This window comes from Danio rerio, chromosome 12 (genome assembly GCF_052040795.2).
Source record: "Danio rerio strain M-AB ecotype USA chromosome 12, GRCz13ab, whole genome shotgun sequence".
In the NCBI taxonomy this organism is placed as follows: Eukaryota; Metazoa; Chordata; class Actinopteri; order Cypriniformes; family Danionidae; genus Danio; species Danio rerio.
The window spans coordinates 30,655,299-30,674,321 of record NC_141032.1 but is presented as its reverse complement, the minus strand read 5'-3'; the positions used below and the strand labels follow the sequence as shown (position 1 = coordinate 30,674,321).

General features: G+C 33.2%; 2 protein-coding genes across 6 annotated transcripts in view; both read left to right on the top strand.

The window, feature by feature from the left end:
* The first annotated feature begins 628 nt into the window (after window positions 1–628).
* Window positions 629–13,915, top strand: psmd11b (proteasome 26S subunit, non-ATPase 11b). Its single transcript, NM_199592.2, is given in 13 exon segments — window positions 629–755; window positions 4,415–4,516; window positions 4,590–4,786; window positions 7,115–7,172; window positions 7,394–7,588; window positions 8,190–8,334; window positions 9,503–9,563; window positions 10,513–10,575; window positions 10,665–10,790; window positions 10,895–10,930; window positions 11,619–11,670; window positions 12,358–12,500; window positions 12,586–13,915. Coding segments are annotated over 12 exon segments (1,269 nt in total). The 5' UTR covers window positions 629–664; the 3' UTR covers window positions 12,586–13,915.
* A 732-nt stretch (window positions 13,916–14,647) lies between these two features.
* Window positions 14,648–19,023, top strand: part of ogfod3 (2-oxoglutarate and iron dependent oxygenase domain containing 3) — a 242,509-nt gene continuing 238,133 nt past the window's right edge. For 4 of the 5 annotated variants that reach the window (XR_015503492.1, XR_015503493.1, XR_015503490.1 and 1 more), the window contains exons 1-2: window positions 14,672–14,831; window positions 15,092–15,303. Coding sequence is in view for 1 of the 5 variants with exons in the window: in NM_001130772.3 (NP_001124244.2) it covers window positions 14,764–14,831; window positions 15,092–15,303 (280 nt within the window). In the remaining 4 variants the exon portion in view is untranslated. 5 annotated transcript variants of the gene reach the window in all.

Sequence of the window (19,023 nt, the reverse complement as noted above, 5' to 3'; positions counted from 1 at the left end):
ATAACTCATCTCTAATAACTGATTTGTTTTATCTTTGTCATGATGAAAGTAAATAATATTTTACTACATATTTTTCAAGACACTTCTATGCAGCTTAAAGTGACTTTTAAAGGCTTAAATAGGTTAATTAGGTGAACTAGGCAGGTTAGGGTTATTAGGCAAGTTATTGTATAACGATGGTTTGTTCTGAAGACTATCGAAAAAAAAAGTTACCTTAAAGGGGCTGATAATTTTGTCCTTAAAAAGGTGTTTAAAAAATTAATAACTGCTTATATTTTAGCCAAAATAAAACAAATAAGATATTCTCCAGAAGAAAAAACATTATCAGACATGCTGTGACAATTTCCTTTCTCTGTTAAATAAAATATGGGAAATATAAAAAAAGCAACAAAAATTCAATGCAGGGCTAATAATTCTGACTAAATACAGATAAAGTCAGAATTATTAGCCCCCCTTTGAATGAATAAATGAATGAATTAATTAATTAATTAACCAATGGGACGTATAAATCTAAAATTTAGAAAACCTTTCTTTTCTTTACCCCATCTTGCACAGGAAAAGACTACAACCCCCACCACGCCACAACACTCACGCGCGTCGTATTAGCGCACTTCCGGTTGTGTTCGCAAGTGGTTGTGGGCAGAGAGATTTTTGAATAGGGAAGATGGCAGCCGCGGCAGTGGTGGAGTTTCAGAGAGCTCAGTCTCTCATCAGCACAGACAGAAACGCTTCTATTGACATTTTTCATTCGATAGGTAAAGCTGCCTTTAAATCCATTTCTAAAACTTTGCTTTTCGTTCTGCATGACTACTTTAATGCTTCAGTTTGTATAGTGCTGAGGAGCCATGAGCCGGTGCTGCGGTGCTGACTCACTGTACTGTGTGTGTCCGCGTCTCAAAACATTCCAAGCACCCTTTCTAGTGAGCATTTTTAGTATTTATGCCCATATTTGAGCTTTTTATTCGGGTATTTAAGTAAAACAGCTATTTACGTTTAATTTGTGAGCTCGAATGTTTGTGTAGAACGTTTGAACGCGCCCCCGATATCCTAAAAAAGCTGCCTATGTAGCAAGCTCGTTATGTTTTGACACATAGCCAGTGTGTATGGACAGTTAGCCAGCAATATTAGCCACCCTTTCAGGCCAAGGCGCATTTTAACACATGTAGCTGAGATTTTTTTCAAGTTTGTATTTGTTAAATAAATTAATTGGCTATTTAATATTAGATTGGCGTGTTTTGACAATTTTAACTTGATTGACGTTTTTCGTTACAGTAAAGCAGGCTGTGACAAACCAGTTTCTGCTGTCGTGACATTGGCAGAAATTTGTTTCTTTTTGTTGAGATAATGCTTTTAAATGTATGATCCTGATTCTTAGGTCTGCAGTTTTAATTAATTGGTTTGAGTAAATTTAATTGTTTTGGACACAAACTCAAATCTTATAACGTTATTTTTTTATTTGACCTCAGGAGCTTTTGTCTTATGAACATCATTACTTCTATCTTAACTTTATAATAACTATTTTAACTTTTATACTACCTTCTTTATTTTTTATCATTATTTATTCTATTTTAACTATGAAAAAGTGGGTTTTAAGTTGGTTAGCTAAAATAGGTAGAAATAAAACTTATTACTGCTTGTTCTTAAAGGGGTAGTGTTTTTTTTTTTTTTTTTTTTTTAAGAATTTATTTTAAGAAAACCATGAAATAACCCAGGCTAATTTCCCTTGAAAGTGCAAGAACTGTTTTCAGAATATTTCAGGGTGTGTGTGAGAGCTTTTAAAAAAAATTATATTTAACGTTACATACATTTTTGAGCATCCTGACAGGTCCAACACAGACAACAAGTGGTAAACCATTGGCATGTGTTTGGGGGTGGGACCCTCTTTCTGGGAAACCTGTTGTCATTAGATCTGAAGTACTTGTGCAGAAGCCCTGTTAAAATATTACTTAAGTAATTACTTAAGTATTACTTAGTTTTACTTGAATTGAATTACTTGATTTTTGTTATATGCTTGGGTATTAAAAGAAAAATCATTAAGGCTTAAAGTTTATTTTGCAAGATCATTTTGTAATTTTATTACTTGAATACTGATAGCAAAACACAAAACACAAAAACTAATGTAAGTGTGTAATTGCATGTTAAAAAATACACTACATTTAAAACTCACAAAGGATTTATATACATTTTAAGAATAATTTATTTTTATTTACTTTATTTTATTATTTTTAAACCAGGAATGTCCCATTGAGTTAGTTATTTTTAATTATTAGGCTCCCTCTTTATTTTTTCCCCAATTTCTGTTTAATGGAGAGAAGATATTTTTTCAACATGTTTCTAAACAATAGTTTTAATAACTCATTTCTGATAACTGATTTATTTTATTTTTGCCATGATGACAGTCAATAATATTTTACTGGATATTTTTCAAGACACTTTTACACAGCTTAAAGTGACATTTAATGGCTTAACTGGGTTAATTAGGTTAACTAGGCAGGTCAGGGTAATTAGGCTAGTTATTGTATAATGATGGTTTCATTTGTTCTATAGACTATCAAAAAAATATATAGCTTAAAGGGGCTAATAATTTTGACCTTAAAATAGTGTTTAAAAATGTAAAACTGCTTTTATTCTAGCCAAATTAAAACAAATGAGACTTTCTCCAGAAGAAAAAATATTATCAGACATACTGTGAAAACCAATAATTCCGACTGTACATTGTGAAATTTGGAGTACATTTGAACACAAAAATTATGACTTAACTGTTTAAATTGTTTACTTATTTCACTTAAATTCTTCGCTCATCAATGCAAAATTGTGAAAACACCTCCTCATTTGATTGTATTTAATAGGAGTTTGCCGCATTTACAGAGGCTTTAAAAATAGTGAAGGGTTAGAAGGCTAAACAACTATGATTTGTATCAAGAATATAATTTTATATAATTTTTTGTTTAATCTCTGCATGGTATGTTGTTTAAGTTATTTTGTACATTTTTATTATTTTATGATTATATATATATATATATATATATATATATATATATATATATATATATATATATATATATATATATATATATATACATATATATACATACATATATACTTTCATGAAACAATTTATGAACAAAATCTTTATTTTACTTGACTTTCTGCTGGATTCTTTTTCTTCTTGTAGATGTTTTTCATATCATGTTACCCATTTCAAAAGCAATGTGATGCGTTAAAACATTTTAAAAAGTATTAAGTTGTTTTATTTTAAAGAGATTTAACTTGTCTTAAATTAGCTTTCTTCTACTGTTGAATTAATAACATATTTTGTACTTAAGTCAATTTTGTAAACATTATTTAAAAGTTTGACAGGACTGTAAGGCAATGAGGTGGGACAAAATCATTAATTGGTTAAAGAATTAAATGAACCCTTATTCATTTTTAATCACCATTAATAAATGATAACAACTTCAAATCAACATAATATAATAATTTCTGAAAGATCATGAGATACTGAGACTGAGGAGCATGAAACTCATAATTTGGCTTTAAATAACAGGAATAAATAAATTACACTTTATATTATATTCACATTATTTTAATTTGAAATAATATTTCTCAATACAATAGGATGGTGGTAAGCACTTTGCCTCAAAGCAAGAAGGTTGCTGGTTCGAGTCTGGCTGGGCCAGTTGACATTTCTATGTGGAGTTTGCATGGTCTCCCCATGTTAGCATGAGTTTTCCTCCGTGTGCTCCGGTTCCCCCCACAGTCCACAGACATGCGCTATAGGTGAATCGAAGAAACTAAATTAGATGTAGTGTATGTGTGCGAATGAAAGAATGTAATGTAAGGGTGTTTCCCAGTACTGGGTTGCTGCTGGTAGTGCATCGGCTTTAAAACATTTACTGGATAACTTGCCAGTTTATTGCACTGTGGCAAATCCTAATTAATAAACGGATTAACCCGAAGGAAAATGAATGAATGAATCTGACAATAATCAACAGCAGATCAAAGGTTTTTATTGTATTTCTGTGCAGCCTTGATGAGAAGGTACTTTGTCAAAAAAAATTATATATATATATATATATATATATATATATATATATATATATATATATATATATATATATATATATATATATATATATATATATATATATATATATTTATCTTCAAACTTCTGTAATTATGTTTAGACGTTTAATAAATTTCTGTAGAATACTTGATGATCAGATACACACACTGGTTTAGATATTACAGAAAAAAAGACAAAAGAAAAGTAAAAAAACAGCTTTGCAATAAGATTGGTATTGGTAAATACTACAAATTTGGGTATTGGAATGAATCAGTATTGAAAATGCCGTAATTTCATCTCTTCAATTAAGTAACATTTCTTTTACAAGGCGTATTTTTTGTTTGTTAGTGAGACGAGATGTCCAGGAAGATGATGAAGAGGCGGTGCGTGTCAAGGAGCAGAGTATCCTGGAGCTGGGCAGTCTCTTGGCCAAGACGGGACAAGCTGCAGGTGAGAATTGCTCTTCTGTGGGGTATTGTTCACTTTTTTTTGACACGTCGTCATTATTTAACATTTCTTTTAGAGCTTGGAGGCCTGCTGAAGTTTGTGAGACCTTTCTTGATCTCCATAAGTAAGGCCAAGGCAGCACGGTTGGTTCGTTCACTGCTGGATCTATTTCTGGACATGGAAGCCGCCACGGGCCAGGAGGTCGAGCTGTGTCTGGAATGCATCGAATGGGCTAAAGCAGAGAAGAGAACCTTCCTCAGACAGGCCCTGGAGGTAAACATCATTGATTCAGCATTGGCTTTGAACTCCTAGGTCAACAATTAATTTAACATGAGTAGTTTCAAATCTAATTGGATTCTTTAAAAGAGCCTTTATATATTAACTGCACTGATTTTAAACACTTATGCAATCGTATGTATTGATGACAATGATTTGGTTATGTTTATTAAACATTTTAGAAGTTCAATCAGTGTAACAATCATCTTTGTTTTTTTGCTGCTGCTCACCCAGAACTGGCATTTGTAGTATGGGAACTGATTTAGCTTTTCTAAATCAGCTATTATTGTTTGTGTATTACAAAAGCCAAACTATAACCGAAATGGTGCAAAAAAGAAATGGCACACTATACATTATGCACTCATGCACTATGTACTTATGCACTTACACACTCAACAGTATAGTATATGTATGTAGTGGCGTCCCAAATGGCAGACTAATGTTTTTTTACTAAGCGGAAATTCAAACCGTTTCCCTGATGACGTTTGACGGTCGCTAAATCAGTGAAATAAATGACTGAGGTATCAAGTAATACCTGCCGCGAGTATTGCCACATTCACCATCAGGAGGCGCTATAATCACTCTTGTAGGAGAAATTTGCTTTCACAATCCAAAATAAATAAAGTTATTCAACATGTGCGTCTGATAGCTCCGCCCCTTCCGCTACTGAGCAAACCTGCGGTCGTTGAGTGCGTGAAGTGTCCACCATTACACACTTCATTTTAGCGGCTGCATGAGTGCATCTTCCGGGTAATTAAAGTGCACTTATTATTTTTAGAGTTTTCAGTGTGAACACACTACTTACACTATTTATACTACAAAATGGCGTAGAATAGTGCATAAGTATGCGATTTGGGACGCAGCTAGTGTTTTCAATCAATGCACCAGTATGTGGAGACGATTGACAATTAAAAATGTGTTTGTCTTTGAATCAATAATTCATTCAAAATTCCTGATTCATCCAGTACTGAAATGCATCACGACATCCATATAAACAAGTCTTTAATTCGATCATTCAAACTATTTTTTATGCCATTTTTAAAATTGCATATTTTAAATAGAGCAAAACAATTAAACAATTTCAAGATTTTCTTTTTATTATTTATTTGTTTATTTCACATGGACATCACAATTACAATGGACAAACAAATGCATTTGTTTAAGTGTTTTAGCGGACTTGCTAATTCTCAACACCTGTCCACGGGAGGCTTGACATAAAATGGAAATAAAATAGATACACAACATTATAATTCTTTACATAAAATTGCTGTAAGGCAAAAGCAAAGGTGGCTTGATCAAACAAACTAAAAGTAGACTATTTGTGCAAACACCTTTGTTTTGTTTTTAACCCCTTTTTAAGTACACTATTAAAAACATTTATATTGCTATCTGTTTTTAGGCCAACAGGTAAATCATTCCACAATTTGATTCCCTTAACAGAGAAAACAGACTGACCAAAAGAGGTCTTACACTTTAGGGCAAGACAGTCACCATTAGAAGTTGCTCGAGTGACTCTGTGAGAGGTCTCTCTGTGAGAGCTACTGATTAGATCAGAAAACAGCATTGGAACACAATTATTTAAACATTTAAAAAACAATTTAAGATAATTAAATGCAATAAAATCATAAAGTCTAAAAAGGTTATATTTACATAACCTCACAATGATGCCATCGCATAGGCTTTAAGTCCATAATTTTCATTGCTTGTTTATCAGGGCAATAGACTTCAATTTGGTTAAAGAGGTTTGTGACCATGATGTAATGCAAAATGACAAGTGAGAGAATATCATTGTGTGCATGTATCTTCCAATAAAAGAAAAACAGTTTACACTTTGCTTGACCTTCTTACACATATTTTTACCATGACTGTCAAATTTTAAATTCATGTCTAGAGTTATGCCAAGATACATAAATTCGCTGCTTAAATAACTTAACCTAACTTTTCCCCTTGCAGGCCTATTTCTTATGGAGAAGCACATAGAACAGTTTTCTTGACATTTAATGTTAAAATGAGACCGCTCAAGCCATCCTGAAAGTCATTTTGTTTTAATGTGTATTCATAAATGTGACATAATTGTAATCTCTATTTAAAATAAATGTGATTTCTGTACTATTTTTGCAAGTTAATTTATTACTCTATAATAAAAACAGTCTTATAACAACCTATAACCTGCTCTGTGTGTTCCAGTATTTGTGCCACAGCTTTGTATTTATAATACCAGGGTATTTTTGCACATATTTTTTTCTTTTCATAAAAAAAGTGTAACTAAATCAACAAGCAGTTAACAGCATTGTTTATGATTAATACCTCTCTGTTTTTTGTCAGGCTCGGCTCATTTCACTCTATTTTGACACCAAGAGATATCAGGAAGCCCTTCAGCTAGGTAAGAATAATGTGGAAAAGAAATGCCTATAAAGTGGGATCCAAAAGTTTGAGCCAAATACGGTTATTGGTTTCATAGTAATTGAGTTGTATTAATAATAAAATATATATATATATATTGAATTTCTAACTAATCTTTTGTGACTTCTAAACCCACTGTATAGTTTTATTCTTGAAGGAAGGCATTTTTTTAGGATTATAATCTCAGTTTTTTCTCCTCAGAGTCTCAGCTGCTGCAGGAGCTGAAGAAGATGGATGATAAAGCTCTGCTGGTGGAAGTCCAGCTGCTGGAGAGTAAAACCTACCATGCTCTCAGTAACCTTCCCAAAGCCAGGGCTGCCCTCACCTCAGCCAGGACCACCGCCAATGCCATTTACTGTCCCCCAAAGCTCCAGGCAGCTCTTGATATGCAGTCAGGCAAGTCTTACTTTTCTGTTTTAGTGACTACAGGTACTTTTTAGATCAGAATTCTACTAATTAGGCCTGTTTACTGTGCACAGCCCTTTCTAATACAACTGACCTAATACAATTCGCTATGTTATAAGCCATAGCTAAATGTTTCTATACTAAATCATTTATTTATTTTTTATTAATTTATTATTACAGGTAAATATCCTTTGATGTCTAAACTTTATGTTTAAACATCAACAAACTATACATCATTCATCTATACATCATTTTCAAGTCTTGTCTTAAAAAGTGGGGTGGCTGTTGTTAAGATGTTGTTTTTGATTTCTCTAGAAACTGCTTATTTTTTCTTTCAGATTTCATAAACACACTCTGGGTTTGTGTTCGTACATTTACATTAAATATATAGCTAATAAAAAGAGCCATATACAAATTTAATTCTCTAATATTTGTGCATAATTTGTTTTTCAGAAAGTAAAAGAAAAATGAAGTTCTGAGTAGTGAAGAACATTTCTTTTAAAGTCAGAGAAAAAAACTCTTTATATCCATGTTGTCTATGTTTGATCAAATTTGCTAAAAGATGCTCTACTGTTTAATTCTTTAACTACAGGTATAATCCATGCAGCTGAGGAAAAAGATTGGAAAACTGCCTATTCTTACTTCTTTGAGGCTTTTGAGGGCTACGACTCCATCGACAGCCCCAGGGCCGTCACTGCACTGAAATACATGCTGCTCTGTAAGATCATGCTCAGCTTGTAAGTGAGAGAAGCGTTTGCAGTTTATCCCTATTTTTGTGTGTGGGAGGCCACTGGATAATAATACCGTCATTGTTGTAGTTCTACCAAGCCCTCTTATGCAAAGCATCTTACCAAGTACTACTTAGGGTCTCATTTTTTTCAGCACAATGCATCGCCTACACTTAATGATTTGTGATGCTAAAATGCTGGGAGTCTAGCAGGGATAAAAAAAAAGCAAGAATTATACACCATTCTTATCTTTTACTTTTGATTTCAACATTTATTTTCAGCATCATTACTCTTTAGTATCTCATGATCCTTAAAAATTCATCCTAATATTTATATTTGATGTTTTTTGATTTAATCAGTTTTATCAGTCAAATTTCATATTTTCAATGTTGAAAGCAGCACTACCATTAAATATATATTTTAAAAATCGTTATACATTTGGTTGGCTGGTTACTTTATTTTATACCTCTAGTTATATCAGGCCACGGAATGCAAGTACAGGCAACTTCTCATACATCTAATCGACAAAAACTAAAGATAAAACAACAACACAAACTGATAATAAACTAAAACAAAAACAGTCAAGTACTTTGTTAATGTGATTTAATTACAACTCAGAAAAAGAAACTAACTTAACTGGTTGTTGACACACTTTGGTACTCTAAACCATTGATAAGATGCTGGAACTCTGTGCAGAGGGTGATAAGAATTCAGTATAATTGATACATTCTTTCACTATACTTGTCTATACTTTACTCTGTATTCCAAGAAGCAGGTTCAATAACGCCTCCACTATCAATTTACAGTACCATTTCACAGTTAATGGATTTCCAACTCTTCACAGATGCATTCCCATACTAAGACGGTATAGATTTGATAAAAACTCAATAAAACAAGATCAAGAGTGATTTCCAAAAAAAAAAAAAAAAACTAATGTCGATGTCTTTTTTTTGTATATGACTTCACAGTTTGCTTACAAACTCTACTTTGAATCAATAATTGTTTCCAAGAATTTATAGGACTTCACTTTAGTTCCCATGTATTTATAGGACACATTTATGAGGATGAATTTTAATGAATAGAAGTTCTAAAAAACATTTATTTGACATGGATTTTATTGACAACATTTAGTAATGTCGTTTGCGAATTAAAATTTCAAAGTGTTCATCTTTTTCAGACCAGAAGAGGTACAGGCTTTGATCAGCGGCAAACTTGGTCTGCGATATGCAGGGAGACAGGTAAGCTCATTAAAATCCCACTGCCTTTTATTGATGAAATTATTGCTTGTAAATAAATTATCTGCAGCCTCACTTTTCTATACACCTAGGAATTATGTTTGAGGATGTGCTTTTAATAACCTGTTACATGTGATATATATGTATTTATTTTACATACAGTAAAGAAGAATGAAGAAAGGGAGGTGTAGACAGGGAGTGAAAGCCCAGACAGTAGCTGAAATCTCTCATTAGTTCTTCAGCAGCCCTTTGCCCTTCCTCGGTGTTAGCACCAACATTAGCAGAATTATGAAGATAAAACCAGGGTAGACATTTCAGTAAGACAATGACACAGCCAAGGAAACTCAAATGGTTTCAAAAAAAGTAAATCAAGCTGTAGAATGGCCCAGCCAATCACCTGACTTGAATCCAATAGAAAATAAAAAAATTAAGTTCAGATTTGAAAGACGAGACCCACAGAACATCAAAAAAATTTCTGAAAGCTTTTAAGAGTTCCTTTGTTGTGTTTTGGATCATTGTCTTGTTGAAATGTCCACCCTGATTTTATCTTCTTCATCCTGATAATGTTGGACTGAAACGGCAAGTATTAAAAACAATGATGAAGGGAAGAGAGTTGCTGAATAACTACTGAAAGATTTCTGCTTCTGTCTGCGTTTTCACTGCCTTTCACTTCCCTCCATGTGTTCACTACTTTTTTCCTATGTCATATCATTTTATTTCACATAACTTCATTTGTTAACTAATTAGACTAGTTTTCTTTTCATATATCAATTCTTTGCTTATCAACATCTGGTAAAAATTTCAAGTCAACAGCACCTTTAGAAATATGTTTTCTGAGAAAAATGGTGATATATTTCAATACGTTCAATACTTATTTTCCCCACTGCATGTATGTGTATATATAACTGAGAAAGTGCTCATTTATAGCTCTGCCCTTTATTTCCCCCTTCAGACTGATGCACTGAAATGTATAGCACAAGCCAGCAAGAACAGATCATTAGCAGATTTTGAAAAGGTAAGATTGAGACTGTGTCTTTTAAACATTTTTCATTAGACACCTCAGATTTCATGCTCCGCTTTCTTCGTTCTCTTTCACTCATGAAGGCCCTGACAGAGTACACTAAAGAGCTGAGGGACGACCCCATCATTAACACACATTTGGCCAAGCTTTACGACAATTTGCTGGAACAGAACCTCATTCGGGTCATTGAGCCCTTTTCCAGAGTACAGGTAGTGTGGGAATGGATGTTTTCTGCGTGTAGTATTTACTTTTTGAGAAATGTAATTTCAAAAGAACGAAGGCTGATAACCCATGTACCTTGTCTTTTTATTAGATAACACATATAGCAGGTCTCATCAAGCTCTCAAAGGTACGGACTGTTCTCTTCACTGTTCATCATTCATTGCAGTATCTGGAAAAAAAAAGATTTCTCAGAATTTTTTTTTTTTTATGAGTTGAGTTTTGTATTACATTTTGTTTAGGCCTTTCTCAGATGAATACAAATTATGCAAAAAAATGCCAGTAGGTGGTGACATCATTTTCCTGTGTTACTTTATTATATGCTATTAATAAACAAAGGACATGGATATTTTTGGCCTATATGACTTTAATTTTATCATCATTCTAATTTAATGTTATAGACTTCATCTTGCAGTGAATGGCTTTTGATTGAAGACTTGAATAACACATTACCGTTTACCATATATATTACACACCCTTAGTCTAAAATGGCAATTTTGTTATTTACTATTTTCAGGTCCAAATGCTTCTGACCCCCATTTCGGGAGCCACTGAATTAATTGATTGGCTGTGGTTTGCTATTGGTTAATTTCATGTGCGTGGCACTTCCAGATTGTCCACCCTCAAGCTTAAACGCATGTTTAAACGACTATTTAGATGATATTCTCCCTTAAAACTAGGGAAAGGCTTGGTTCTAATTGTCCCACCATAAATTTACAATACAAAAAGCTATATAAAACTTCAATTATTATATTACAATCTATATATGATGATATTTAATATTTTTTAAATTGACTTTTATTTGCTGTTATTCACAGAATGATGTTGAGAGGAAACTGTCACAAATGATCCTCGACAAAAAGTTTCATGGTTAGTCACATTTATTATTATTCTTTTTGTATTACTCTTGTGTTTATATATATATATATATATATATATATATATATATATATATATATATATATATATATATATATATATATATATATACATAATTTTGATTATTTATGTCATTGTCTCCATAATAAAGAAACTTTTAACAATGTGTTTTGACACATTAAAATATAATATATTATAAAATATAATCGCTAAGAAATATTTACATCATATTTGGGTTCTTTTTAGGTTTATTTGTGGCAACTGACAGGGCCATTAGATATAATCGTTAGTGTTTAGCCCTGTTTACGTCTAAAATTGAATTCATAATGGTCTTTAAAGGGTCTTACAAAGTCTGTTTGAAATTTGAAAATTTGATTGAAATTTGATTTAATTACACCTGCAGAAACCCTGAATATGATACTTTTTAACAAATTGTAAGTAAAACAGATTATTAAAGTTTGTTTAATTGGATAATGTTTCGGTCTTTCTCCTACAGAATGGAATGTATAATTCAGTGGGTAGCTAATTTAATTCTCAGACACCACTAAATCACAGTCTGTGCTATGTAACAATTCTACTAGGCTATATTGATTTTATTTCTGTGTATTATTATCTTTAGTATTTTCTGTCCTTCTCTCTGCACTCTGTATAACTAAATAATCAAATTCACTCTTTCAGGCATCCTCGACCAAGGTGAAGACGTGCTCATCATATTCGAGGAGCCCCCTGTGGACAAAACTTACGAGGCAGCTCTAGAAACCATACAGAACATGAGCAAAGTTGTGGATTCACTGTACAACAAGGCTAAGAAGTTAACATAGGTGAGCCATTGGAAATCATACATGCATTTCACAATTATTGCATTTCAAAGCTTTTAATGTTTGCTCTTTGGTTTCTCTCTTACAGAAGAAACGCCACAAGTTGCTGCTGTGTGAAATGGTTGTATGTTTGCGAGTTTGCTTGCTTGTGTGTGTGTGTGTGTGTGTGTGTGTGTGTGTGTGCGTGTGTGGTTGTGAATGGCCGACATGTGGAACTTTTTTTTTCTCACAGCAAAAAGGGACAACATTGAACAAGATCTACTTGTTCCCCCAGTTGAGAGTTTTTAATGTTTCGTTTCTTTCAAAAAGGACAATTTCATCTTTCAGATATATTTTCGTTTGGTTTGTTCTTCTCTGTATCTCTCAGCGGCCAACACAGGCCATCAGGGAATGTTGTACAACTACAATAAAATCCGAAAAATGTCATGTAGAAATGTAAAGCTCTTCTACATTTAAAAGTTTTTTAATTACTGCAACTTTGTGATACAGACTCTTGGGTTTCGGTTATCTGCGGTTCATTGGTTGTTTGCGATAGTGCATATCTTTTGCTTTCTTCTGGTTTTTCTTATTCTATAGATGCACATTCTGTCAGATTGTTATAGGTAAGAGATTGAAAAGAACTATTCTAACGAGGAGGCTCTGTAATAAGCACAGTTGCCAATCATATTACCACGCAAGTTAGGAAATTATTTTTTAAAATTGTTTGATCATGAGTATTGTTTGCCGTTTACTTTTGCAGTAAACCGTCTTTACAGTTTTTGTATTTACAGTGTACTGTTTGCCAAGTCGGGTGGTTATATTAAATGGCCCAATCCTATTTAAAGGTTTGATTAAAAAAAATAACCTTTTCCCAATAACACACATTTATGTCTGCACTGAAATTTATTCTGTTTGCTTTTATTTCTCAGTATCTCAATGCAAACTTCAGCAATAGGCCATCACTTAAGTTAAAGTTATTTTAATTTCATGTTTTGTACATAAAAAAAAAAATCATATTAATTTCCTGTAAATGTACGCATCCACACATTCTTCACAAAATATATTTAGTTCTCAAGTTTTTCTGTTTAGTGTGCAATTATAAATATTCATTAACAAGAAGGAAATTGTGGGAGAATGGTGTTTTTAAATGGCTTTCTAAAGTCCAGTGTTGATTTGAGAGCTTTCTGCATGTGATTGTGTTTGATTTTGTAGTGGCGATTTAGCATTGATCCTTCAAGAGTTTAGTGAGATGTTAAACAATTTGGCAAGTAATGGTTTTTGTGCCTGACATTGAAAATTGGTGGTCGACAAATGTCCAAAAGCTCCAAATTTCTCCAGTATGTAAATCTTGGTGTGGGCAGATTTAAGTACGAGGAAAAACTGCTTTGTTTTATTTTTGTATGCGTTGGCCTGTTCACTAATTAAAGTGTTTTGATTACATTTATTGGATTCAAGGGAAATGATCTTTAATCTAGTGTTTGTGTTTTATTATAATGTAGGGTGATTTAAACTGGAAGCAAATTTGTTCTGCAATGAGATGAGAATCATTTGGAGGTTTGGTTGTCAAATACACTCGGAAGTGGAGTATTAAATTACACGAACATTATTAAATAGTTAGAAATGTGTACAAACAACCATGTAATATATTAGATGCTTAAAAGACTCTAATCTTAAATATATAAACAAATAAAACCCTATATCTGATCTTTAAGACATTTCAAATGACTGAAACGATGCTAAACTCGACTGGATGAGACGAGTTTGTATTTACAGAAATTGTAGTGATTGTATTTATCATGGCAGCAGAGGATTTAATAATGTTATCTATTGTGATAACTTTCCTCACAATAGATAAATAACCATACTTGTAACAACGTAACTTGCCCTCATTAGCATGATGTAACTAGAACAGAATATAACTAGAACAATTATATTTAACGCAGATGACAACCCAACCTGTGTGAATGAATTGAATTAACTTTTATTTTGTAGAAAAGCGATCCATAAAGTAATCATTTTAATTGTTGACGAACTTCCCGTGTTTATTTTCCAATATTCTTTTCGTAAATAAGAATAACTCAAAAACTTGCATAACACACAGAGTAGCACCGAGATTGACATGAAACGATAATAAGCGACTTTTATTTTGACACTGAACTTCCAGCATTTGACGACGTTTTTTTGCGGCAGCTTTCACACTTGGAGTTTAGATCAATAGACAAACACTGAATGAAACGAAACCATACACGTGTAATGTTGAATCAAGCATCCAGCTATAGTATTAAACATGACTGCACAACGACGAGGAGTCAGTAAAAATCCGGAAAGTAGCGCCATTGAAAAGAAAATTAAGAGGTAACGATTTTCATATTTGACAACTTTATGACTTGACATTAACTTTCCAATTTTGTTTGCGTTGCAATTCATTACGAAATTTGCTGCATTTTTTTGTTTAAATGTATAATACTGCAAACATATTGCAAAATACGTATATATAATTTCACTGTGCAATTTAAAAGCCAAATGAAAGGATGAATGCAGTGCACATCTTTCAGTCCTTTCTTTGCACAATGCACCTGTGTTTACTATCTAGTGTGGGTGTTCATTCATTGCAGGGGAAATGCGCAGAGACAGGCCTCTTCTTGGAAAGGGAATGTGCCTTCACTGTTGCTGCTGTTTGGAGCCACTGGACTAGTGAGCTGGCTGTATTTCACATGGTCTGATGACTTGACACACACATTGGTTTCCAGAGGTGAAGTCCTCACTCAGCCCAGAGTGTTCCCAGTCGAGTGCTCTGAAGACTACAAGAGGTACAAGCACTTTCCAGGTGTGTAAGTGGTCCCTTTATGCATTGAAGTTCACCCACTCAAGATGCAGATTGCATTGCAAACATTTCACAGTTATTGAAATAATAGAAATTGCCTTTGCATGCTGTAATCTTTATTTCCTATGTTTAGATTTCATTGCATTTGTAACCAAACTTATTTTTCACTCTGATTTCCTTTGCTACCTTTCAAGTGTTTATTTTTAATAATACAATTCAAATGGATTTACCTAAGGGGCTGGTACTTAAAGCCTATTGAATAAATAATACACATAAATGCAGTTTGATATATATGATTTTGGTCCATATTGACATGATAGCATCACGCAGTTGCTGCAGATTTGTCAGCTGCACATGATGTGAATCTCCTGTTCCACCACATCCTAAAGGTGCTCTATTGGATTGAGACCTGGTAACTGTGGAGGCCATTTGAGTGCAGTGAACTCATTGTCATGTTTGAGAATGTCGCAGCAGAAATTGCTGACAGGAGTGGCACCCAATGTGGTCTTCTGCTGCTTTAGCCCATCCGCCTCAAGGTTGGACATGTGCATTCAGAGATGCTCTTCTGCATACCTCGGTTATAACAAGTGGTTATTTGAATTACTGTTGCCTTTCTATCAGCTCAAACAAGTCTGGCCATTCTCCTCTGACCTATCAACAAGGCATTTGCGCCCACAAAACTGCCACTCGCTGGATATTTTCCCTTTTTCATACAATTTTCTGTAAACCCCTAAAGATAGCTTATATAGTTATGTTATATAATTTACATTTATGTATTTCAACAACAACAACAACAACAACAACAGAAATTTAAATGACACCATAAAGGCTGAAAAGTCATTAATATTTTAGTTTTCTCTTGATTTCTATACTTTTCCACTGTAAAATTTGCTTTAAATGTTAAAGGATTTTGTTCTTTGTTGTTGTTTCAGTTTTTAATATTACAGTTATTTTGCTGTATTGCTTGACATTTGTATATGATGACAAATAAATCAAGCAATAAGAAATTTTTATTCTTAAGCACACGTGTTGACGGCAGTTAATTTTTTTTCAGTGTGTGCCCTTACAATACATTTATTTAAGAAGATTCCGGTTATTATAAGGTATCTTCATGGGTTGGGTTTAGATTTAGAGAAAGGATTAGGGTTTGTAAAAATATAACTGTGACCTACATGCAGATATTGTATCTTTTATGAAAAAATATAAAACTTTTTTTTTTTTATAACCAAACATATTACTCGTCTAAATTCTGCATATTGGATTTATTCAAAATAAAACATTATTTGTCCTCTTTTTGGCTTCTGTGGCTCATCACATTGCTAATGACATGGTTTTTGGCTGGAAAAAAAAGAAAAAGAAACTGTTGCCTCATGTCCTAAAAAAAATAAAATTAATTCCCAGATTTAAATGTCATGTGTATCATGTTTTTCTTCCCTGAAATTGCAACACCACAGTAAAAAATAGTGTGGTTTTGGTTTCTAAAAATTAATTTGTGCAGACGTCATGTTCTAGCTAGTTAGAGCATAAATAATGACCAGCAAACCATACCATAGAAAGGATATGTTACTACTGATGATGACTGCATGGAGAGTGCAAAGGAGCCAGTGTGGATTAAAAGTGAGCTGCCACAAAGATAAAATGAAAGTCTTGCTCAAAGCTGCTGACACACATGAGCGTGTGTGAATAAACATACAAGTTTAAATTACAAAACAAACACAATGCTGTTAAAATGTAGCTATATTTGGTTAATTATTTAGTCGACTACATTAGGCGTTTGATAGTATAACATTTTTTGGTTCCAATAATTGCAGGAGTTTATGGTTAGTGTATTATCACAATATTGACCTGAGCTGCTTAAAAGTTACAAATTCTACTGTGCATTGCTTTATTATACATGTTTAAATTAAACTATAATGTTTTAACTAATTAAATTGCAGAACAGTTCTCAAGTACTTTATTTAACAGTTTAACATAAGGTCTCATTGGTAAATGTTAACTAATGGATTCAAATCATCAGTGAGAAAAACACAGATTTTTTTCTAGTTGTTTTGGTATTAACATAATTTTAATCAGATTACCACAGATTTTCATGGATTAAGCAATTATTAAGAAATCAACACCTAAGATTAATAAAAGCTTTGTAGTTTATATCATGAGTTTAGTTAAATTAACTAATGTTAACTATTGCAGCTTTATTGCATAGTGTTAATGTACAATGTATAGTGTTCCTATAAATAGACACAGAATTTTTAAATTAATATTTATTTTAACATTTAATATAGGCCAAATTATTTTCGATAAGGAATTTTCCATTAAGATCCATCCTGCCTTGTATCAATGGTTCAGGCTGGTGGTGGTGTTGGTGGTGGTGGTGGAGGTTTAATGGGGTGGGAGACATTTTTTTGACACCCATTAGTACCAATTGAGCATCATGTCAACGCCACAGCCTACCTGAGTATTGTTGCTGACCATGTCCATCCCTTTAGGATAACGCACCATGTCATAAAGCAAAAATTATCTCAGACTGGTTTCTTGAACATGACAATGAGTTCACTGTACTCAAACGGCCTCCACAGTCACCAGAATTCCATCCAATAAGCCACCTTTGGGATGCGGTGGAACAGGAGATTCACATTATGGATGTGCAGCTGACAAATCTGCAACAACTGTGTGATGCTATCTGATGAATATTTCTAGTACCTTTTTGAATCTATGGCATGAAGGATTAAGGCACTTCTAAAAGCAAAAGGTGGTCCAACCCAGTGCTAGTAAGGTGTACTAAATAATAAAGTGGTCAATGGGTGTTTATTTAATGGTATTTTGAAATTCCAACATATCAATATTGGCTTTGCTTATTATTACAGTATATTGAAATACGGAATGTATGGGCATAGTCATATATCAACTTTCTACTGTGATGACACCAATGCAACCTTAAAACTGGTCTGTGGGAAAATTATAGTTAGCTGGGAAATGGGCTTAGTGGCTAGTTCTTATAATTACATTCTGATAATTATCTGGTATGAAAGCCCCCTGTAGTTAGATTAGATGTACAGTAGTCAACATTTTGAAGTGGTTTAAAAAAGTTTTTTAAAAATATGACAAAATTGGGTGTTGTTTTATAGTTGTTAGACAGCTTGGGTGAAAGGTGATGACCTACTTCAAATATTGATCAGTTCAATTCACCTTTGTATAGCGCTTTTACAATGTAGATGGTGTCAAAGCAGCTTCACATAGAAGATTATAGTGATTTAAAACAGTGTCGGTTCAGTTTTCAGAGTTTAACTTCAGTTCAGTTTAGCTCAGTTCAGTGTGGTTTAATATTCACTGCTGAGAGTTCAAACACTAAAAAGCAAATCCATCTATACGCAGCTCTACAAGTCCCGAACCATGCAAGCCAGTGGTGAGGAAAAAACTTGGCGAAAACAATTGGCGAAAGTGCAGGATAAAAACCCTTAAGCGAAACCAGGCTCAGTGCGGCACAACCATTTCTTAATACTATTTATCTGTTATCTCAATTTTTGATGTTCTAACCAGTGTGGTCCTAATATGGCAGTTAAAAAATGTTTTTAATACAAAAAAAGACTCTTTCCATAGTGTAATCTACAGTAAAACATTTATTTCAACTATTGTAAGTCAGTATTTGCATATTACTTGCAGCACTACATTTATCTCTCTCCCACGTTCCGCAACAGTTGCACCTGCCATCCTGAAACAGAACAA